The 8,638-nt window shown below is 42.4% G+C and overlaps 1 protein-coding gene across 1 annotated transcript; it reads right to left on the minus strand.

The window, feature by feature from the left end:
- Nucleotides 1-258: 258 nt before the first annotated feature.
- Nucleotides 259-6,161, minus strand: LOC107301040 (matrix metalloproteinase-17-like; the record flags this gene model as incomplete). The annotated part of the gene is made up of 6 exons (XM_015830309.2): nt 5,970-6,161; nt 4,663-4,795; nt 3,226-3,403; nt 2,539-2,822; nt 1,038-1,214; nt 259-349 (listed from the first exon to the last, which is right to left on the minus strand). Coding segments are annotated over exons 1-6 (1,055 nt in total), but the record flags the coding sequence as incomplete, so codon positions are not given.
- Between the last annotated feature and the right edge of the window lie 2,477 nt (nt 6,162-8,638).

Here is an 8,638-nt window from a genome sequence, read left to right on the forward strand (position 1 = left end):
AAGCTGAAATATCAAGATCAAAACATGGTCATATGTCCAGCTTTTATAAGTGCCTTTGTGAGCTTCATGGCTAAACTGGGATTATAGCTTGTTTTCTCCAGTTACAGTTACTTTAACATAATATGCTACCCTGACTTTAGGAAGTGGCATTTGCTTAAATATAAACTTCATTATTAGACAAAGACTGAAATTATTCACCGTATTAACAATAACCGCAAAAGTTTTATCTATATATAAGTATAAAGAGTGTCATCTAACCTGACTGCAGGGAAATTCTGTGATAAGGAGAGAAGGCCTGGCAATGGGGTGGTTACATCGTGCTTCTCTGGGGATTGAAAAACTTTACTCCCTGGTTTGAAAAGGAGAGGAAAAAAAGGAAATGTGTTAAGGAAAAAGAAGAATTTTGATGGCATACATTTCAGAAAATGGGAATAGACAGTCCAGACAATTGTTGAAAAGAAGGCCAATACAAATTAGACTGAAAGCTATTGAACTGCATCAACCTGCTTGGTCAAATACAGACATATGCCCACACCCACACATACACACACAAACACACTGTCCATCACTAAAAGTTGGGCTGGAACTATTTCAGAACTGATAGTGGCACGTTTACTTATAGTGATGAGCCACAGTCTGTTTGAAGGTGATTCTACAGAAAATATGGGAGGCTTGATTGATTGACTTTACAAACAATCCTCATAATGAATATGAATATTATTTATCATATTACTACATAATTATTATATGAATCAAGGATATTAAAATAATGAATTTAAATGAAAAGTGGGGGGGGGGAAATCACACAGTTCTTATTCACTATTTCAGATCTGCAGATTGTTCTAATTGTTAGGAAATTTCTCCTTACTTCTAGACTAATTCTCTCCTTACTTCTAGACTAATTCTCTCTCCTCTTCTAGACTAATTCTCTAGACTAATTCTCTCTATTGCTTCTTGTTCTGCCTTCAAGTGCTTTGGGGAATAGGTTGACCGCCTCCCAGCAATGTTTAATTAAGATCCTAGGTTGTTGCACTTACCGTAAAGCTTCTGGATTTCAGCATGATCCTCCATGTGCAACTGGTATTGCAATGGGTCTCCTACAGGTCCCCGGTAATATGGGCGCATGATAGAGTTCTTGGAAGATGAATGTGCTAAGCCAAGGCTGTGGCCAAATTCATGAATGGCCACAGCAAAAAGGTCGGTGCCAAGGTCATCTGTCAAACAATGAAAATCACTGATTGAGTGATCCAGACTGAGTCTACAAAATGAGAGAAGGCATCACAAATAACACAGCACAGGATCAAAAGGACAGCAAAAACACCATCCTGTCCAATAGATGATGGGCCTGGGTTGCATCAGAGGGCAAATCTTTAGATACAGGATAACATCTCAGCCTGCTTAGTGGATAGAGGAAAAGTCAAATTGGCCAGACTAGCAAAATAGTTTTATTTATATGTTGTTATTAGTTGCAAAGTTGTGTCCAACCCACCGCGACCCCATGGACAACATTCCTTCAGGCCTTCCTGTCCTCTCCCATCTTCTGGAGTCCATTTAAGCTCACGCCTACTGCTTCAGTGACTCCATCCAGCCACCTCATTCTCTGTCGTCCCTTTCTTCTCTTGCCCTCAATCTTTCCCAGCATTAGGCTCTTCTCCAGTGAGTCCTTCCTTCTCATTAGGTGGCCAAAGGACTTGACTTTCAACTTCAGGATCTGGCCTTCTAAAGAGCAGTCAGGGTTGATCTTCTCTAGGACTGACCGGTTTGATCGCCTAGCAGTCCAGGGGATTCGCAGGAGTCTTCTCCAGCACCATAGTTCAAAGGCCCAATTCTTTTGCGCTCAGCCTTTCTTATGGTCCAACTTTCACAGCCATACATTGCAACTAGGAAACCCATGGCCTTGTAAAATCCGTATTTTTACTTTTTGTTTTCCAACACTGGTTTCCACCAAACCTTTCCCACACAAAATTAGAAAGACAAATTCTTGGTGGAAGTCTGAGAGCACCATCCAAAAAAAAAAGATGAAATGGTGGGAATAAAGACATGATGATGGTCAAAGAAAATAATATTTTTTGGTTGAGGTAGAAATTAGGAGCCCTACTTTGGAAGTTTGAGAAAACAATGAAAAATCCCTGTGATAAGAGAACTACATCAGAAAATGCATTAGGGAATGTATATGTTGACTTTACTGTGCTTTTTTGTTTGATGGTTACCCTACCTCCATGTCACAAGTTCAGCCACCTCCTCAGGTTCATTGTAGCTCCTTTTGGACACTCACTTGAACCCATAGAGAGGTCAGCATGGGGGAGAAAAGTACATGCAGCCTTAAAGTCACTCAGAGGGTCTACTCACATTCAAGGCAAGACAAGTACAGTTGACCTTCAGACTTTTAGATAAAAGTGGGGTGACAGGAGAAGACAAGAGCAGGATTCTATGCATGGACCCATTCTCCATCCAATGTGAGCCTTCCATGCAGTCAGGCAAACACCTGAACAGGTTTACAGTTCTTAACTCTTCCACTATGAGAGAAAGTCAAATTACCTGGTGAGCGGAAAGTCCATTCTTCGTCCCCATCAAAATGGACAGTGCCAGCCCTCAGGGGGTCTCCGGGAAAGAAAGCATGGGCCACCATCCCACCAGGTCCATCAAACGGATAGTTGTCATGGTGATCTAAATGGAGGAACTCCACAGAGATGTCAGCATTGTGGCCGCCAACCTCATGGAAGGTTAATGGTATAGCTTCACTCCAAACCTTTAGGGCATAATAGATCAATACTCTCATCGTCTCTCGGCTGAGACGGGCTCTTTGGGGGTAGCTCTTCACCCTACAGGAAAAGTAAGATGGATTTGCACTAATCCTAAACTAGGTTTAATGAAACACAATTCCTGGCTTCACATAACACACCATACCCCAAACAAATAGACTTTATAATGGCTTAACACGATGCCCAGGTTCACTTAGCAGGCGGACTCCATTGCTGGATTCATCTAACCATAATAAACCACCAGCTGCCCATGTCCATGTTAGCCTAATTGTCTGAACCCTGCCACTGAATCTTTGTACAGGGTACAATTCTTTTCTTAGTCTATTTTCCCACCCAATTAGTGTTTCTCAGCCTCAGCAATTTTAAGATGGGTGGCTGAGGAAGGCTGGGAGTGGGAAGTCTACCCCTCTTAAAGTTGCCACAGTTGAGAAACATTGCATTAAGCCTACATGTGGATACCTACTTCCAGGAGATGTTTCTTTTAGTCCAAACTGAATCAACGCTGCGCCTCTTCCGATTTTTTTTCCTCTGCCATCTCTTCTTCCTTGCCCTTGACGTCAAAGAAAGATTTGGGCGGATGTGGGGGATAATATCAGGCAAGGCACAGCGAGGCATCCGGATCAGACTCAGCGTGGCATCATCTGCAAGAATTCAAGGGAAGGGAAAGAAAACACCCAGAAATGTTTCACAGTGAAAAAGTCAACTAGTTCGACTTCAATTCTTCAAGGAAGTGGAACATTTTCCTAGGACAGGGGTAGGCAACCTTGGCTCTTTTATGACTCGTGGACTTCAACTCCCAGAATTCCTGAGCCAGCCATGCTAAGGGGAAAGGGAGAGGTTTCCAAGCTGAGCCATGCTGGCTCAGGAATTCTGGGAGTTGAAGTCCACGAGTCATAAAAGAGCCAAGTTTGCCTACCCCTGTCCTAAGACATACCAATTTTCCACTCTTTATTTTGCTGAGTCCATTCTGCTTTTCTATGGTGTTCAAAGAACATTTCTATGCACGGCCAAATTTCGGTCCTTGCCCTGTGTCTTTCAAATTGCCTTGCCTCAATTTCTTGGAAACAGGTAATTTTGGGGCCAGTTATATTAGCAGACAGGCTTAACCCTAAATTTCTAATGGCACTGAAGAGTCCTTTGTCCTGAAATGCACTGATGCTGCAGAGTCAGCGACATATAAATTTAATAAACAAATTCTGAAAACTAAACAGTATATGAAAAATGAACCCTAATTCTAACAGAGATATTAATATTCCTCCCCCCCCCACTATCTGTAGTGACAGATAGCAAAGATATGTATTTCCTAACAGAGCGATGTGGATAAAATTTTCCTGATAGTTTCCCTCATTTTTTATTTTCATCTTAGAATCCACTGTGGAAAACCTTTGCAATTTTGCCTAGGAGCAGAGAAATTCTTCCCTGTGTTAATTTAGCAGCTATCTCTTTCCAGCAGGCAATTAATCCTGAAAGCTGTCCTTCCAATCATCTTTATTTCAATAAACAAAACTGAGCAACAGAAGAATGCACAAAAAGAACGGTCTTCCCTACTTCATTATTTTTCTTTCCTGCCCCTGATTGACATAGGGAACATTAAAAAGAAATGTAAATCCAGACCTTCCACTCTCTCCATTTTCATTTTTCTAGCTACCACAAGTTCTAGGTAGCTCATCCCTCTGAGAATTAATATGATTTGACTATTTCTGGGAGGTGTATTTAATTACTGAAGATATTCAATTAGTGCCTGAATCTCTCAGGGATGCTACAATAACATCTTTCACTGGAGTTCATTCAGGGGACTGGACTGACCTCACATTTCTGGGTTGAGAGAGATATCCACTGCAAAACCATGGGTCCCCAAGGAGAACAAGCAAGATACTAATATCTGTCTGTTTTGTTATACCTAGAATCCCAGTTTCTGCAATGCCAGCAAAACGCTGCATCATACGAAGGGCTGTTGTCACATCTTCCCACGTCCGTAGTTGGCCTGTAGTAGGATCAGCAGGTGGAAGGTATCCATAATGTATTAACCACTCCTAAACAAAGATGATCAGTAGATAACATGAGATTCTGTAATCCTGCCTTTCCTCCTGGGAATTCTAAATTTCTTAAACTGGGCCTCTCTCATTTGCTTATACTGCTTCTTTGCCCACGCAGAAGAAAAACCACAGGGCCAATTCTTAAATACCTAGCTACAAAATTGCAGATTCTGCATTTTGCCCAAGCCCTGAAAGATGCAGCCAGATTTTTGGAATGCTTTTCTATACCAAATTGCTGGTTTTTCATTTCTTAAAAGAGTTTAGATTTCATTTATGGAATGGTGGGTTTTTAATTTATCAAACAATTGGGCTTTTAATTTGTTTTTAAGGTGCTCTCAGGGAAGAAAAAATATCTCACTACCTTTCACGAAAGCCAATTCTCCAACTCAAGGGTGTTCAATCTCAGCAACTTTAAGAGAGGTGGACTTCAACTTCCAGAGTTCCCCAGACAGTTCCCTAACTGCCAGTTAGGGAATTTTGGGGAATTGAAGTCCACATTTAAAGTTACTGAAGTTGAGAATCACTAGTCTAATCAATGTCCTCAATCACCCAGAGAAGATCTGCAGCACAGAACTGGCTTGGCTTTCGCCATTTTGTAGACCAGGGATTCTCAACCGTGGCAACATTAAGACTTGTGGACTTCAACTCCTAGAATTCCTCAGCCAGCTTTGCTGGCTCAGGAATTCTGGGAATTGAAGTCCACAAGTCTTAAAGTTGCCAAGGTTGAGAACCCCTGTTGTAGACGCACCCATCTTCTTAGTGTCTATGGAGATTCTCAGTCATCCAGGTCATGGTTGCCCCAAAGGTGTTTTTTCATGAGGCAACTGGACTTGCTTGTTTTTCTTGCAAGACGTTTTGCTTCTCATCCAAGAAGCTTCTTCAGCTTCTCCAGAGCTGAAGAAGCTTGGAAGAGAAGCGAAACATCTTCAAAGAAAAACAAGCAAGTCCAGTTGCCTTGTGAAAAAGCACCTTTGGGATATCCATGGTCTTAGGTTTTCTCAACCTTGGCAACTTTACAATGTGTGGACTTCAACTCCCATAGCTGGCTGGGGAATACTGGGACTTGAGGTTCACACGTCTTAAAGTTGCGAAGGTTGGGGAACTCTGTCTTAGATGTTACAACTCCCCAGTTTTCAGTCCCCGAGTTTTACCACCTTCAGGTTTGACTTACAATGACTTCTCCACTGGCATCAGTGGGCGTGGGGGCAGGATTGAGGCAGGATGAGGAAGACGGTAGAAGCAGACAGAACAGAAGGCAGTGTAGAGAGATGGCAAGTGGCTTCGTCCTTTGTTTTTCCTCCAGGTGCTGTTGCTGAGGCTGTCTGTGATATTTCTTAGGAAAACACACTTTTCCAGCCTCCATCCAGGTGCTGCTCACTGTTTTGGTGAGTTCACCACCGCTTCCAATTCTGGAAGGGGAAAAAAAGGATTCCTTTTTTTTCTGCAACCCAGCTAAGCTGGTTTATTTTATCTGGGGGGGAAAAAAAACCAAATGTATATCAACTCCAGTTCCAGAAGGAAATCAAGGAAGGTTGCTCTTTTGTTCCATGAACTGGTAATTTTTTTTTGTATTTGACCCAAAGCCTCTACCTTATCACTAGCCACGAGAAAGTGGCAAAAATAAGTGACAACCTTCCTAACGAATTATTTGACAAGTATATGATTTGATTAAATTATTTGACAAGTATATGATTTGATTAAATCTTCTTCCTAGCCAGATGTTTTGAAACTCATCCCTGCTAACTTTTACTTATCCTACTTTATCTAAGGAATTCATTGCAGTGGAGATAGCAGGCCAGCAGTTTAGTGGTTAAGGTACTTGCCTAGAAACCAGGAGACTGTGAGTTCTAGTCCCACCTTAGGCATGAAAGTGGGCTTGGAGACTTTGTGCTAATCACCAGGAGACTGTGAGTTCTAGTCTAGTCCCACCTTAGGCATGAAAGCTGGCTGGGTGGACTTTGGGCCAATCATCAGGAGACTGTGAGTAAAATTAAACTGCTCTGGGACTTCAGAATTCAAACAGACAAGCACCTGCAACATAACACCCCAGACTTAACAATTGTCGATAAGAAAGACAAAAAAGTCTGGATAGTGGACGTGGCAGTGCCTGGAGACAGCAGAATAGACGAGAAAGAACTGGAGAAGATAACAAAATACAGAGACCTACAAATAGAAATAGAAAGANACTGCTTCCATCCTGCGACGATATCTGTAATACCATCAAACATCCACATCTGCCTATCCCAGGTCCTGGGAAAGGACTCGATAGGTAGACAAAATGCCAAATCCAGTCTGAACATCTGGCTGACTGTGCGATGATCCATAATAATAATAATAATAATAATAATAATAATAATAATAATAATAATAATAATAATAATAATGATGATGATGATGATGATGATGATGATGATGTAGTAAAGTTGGAAGGGACCTTGGAGGTCATCTAGTCCAACCCCCTGCTCAGGCAGGAAACCCTATACTGTTTCGGACAAATGGCTGTCCAGTCTCTTCTTAAAAACTTCCCGTGTTGGAGCATTCACCGCTTCTGGAGGCAGGTTGTTCCACTGGTTAATTGTTCTAACTGTCAGGAAATTTCTCCTTAGTTCTAGGTTGCTTCTCTCCTTGATTAGTTTCCATCCCTTGCTTCTTGTCCTGCCCTCAGGCGCTTTGGGAGTTGAAGTCCACAAGGCTTAAAGTTGCCAAGGTTGGAGACCCCTCCTCTAGTGAACCCATTGCTTTTAGCACGTATGATGGAGCTTGAGTGCCACAGGATTTCAAGACAATGGCACTCAGTTTGTGCCTTCTCTGTGACTAGCACACCCTTGTATGTTCCACTCAGAGTTATTATCCTACGCAGAAGCAGGCAAAGTGAAGCCGTGGGCACCGATATGCTATGGATGCTTCTTTCGAGTTCAACTGTGCTTGTATTTCTTTTATAGATTCTTTTAGCTGAAAATGAGTATATGCGCTACTCCATAAGCAATCTTAAAACCAAAAAAAACCCCACCCCTGAAAAGAGTGTTTACAGCCCAGGGCTTGGCTTTGCTCAGTCACCCAGAAGGAAAATCAACCCAGAAAGTGAAGTCATAATAGCTGAGAGAATTCTGTGGGGTGAGACAGAGAGAGCCCTCTCTTTTGTCTGACTTTTGGTAGATGGATGGCTAACTTACAACAAGAATGTCTGTGGAGGGCGGGGGTGCATTAGAAGCCCATCCCTTTCAGGGGCATGTAGAAAAAGGTGGGGTTGAATCCTGCAGGTGGCATCTTTTGATTATTTTGTGATCTGTCCCTCCCCACCATGGATATCCCTGTTTTATAGGGATTTTATTGTGGAGGAGAAGGGGGTGGGAGAGGAAGGGCTATGTACCCTGTCTTTGTGGGGGGAAGGGGAAGGGCAGGAGGAAAGGGAAGGGAAGGAAAAAAGAAAGAGGGAAAAGGGAAAAAGAAAGGAAAAGAAAAAAAGGAAAAGAAGAGAGAAAGGGGAGAGGAGAGGAACTCAGAATGAAGTTTACAAAGACAGGAATTCTATCATTCCATTGTAGGCATCAGAGTTAGAACAGATTTAAATTCAGTGCCATTGCTTCCCTCTCTGAGAGCCAATTCTTTGTAAAATATGCAGGGTCCACGTCCTAAATTTTCTGCAAGGACAAGGAGGAGACTTGCATTAAAACTGTCACTTTAGTAATGGAATACCTCATTCATCAGCTGCGCCCAAACAGCCCATCTGTGCTCTTGTATTACTGTTTGCTGGAGAGGCTGCTGTCTTAAAGATGCTTGGGGATGTCGGTCTGGATCCCTTTCAGGGACACGGAACCCGTCCACATCTCTCAAACCGAT

The sequence above is a fragment of the Protobothrops mucrosquamatus genome, unplaced genomic scaffold (genome assembly GCF_001527695.2).
Source record: "Protobothrops mucrosquamatus isolate PMUCROS unplaced genomic scaffold, P.Mucros_1.0 scaffold9694, whole genome shotgun sequence".
Taxonomy (NCBI): Eukaryota; Metazoa; Chordata; class Lepidosauria; order Squamata; family Viperidae; genus Protobothrops; species Protobothrops mucrosquamatus.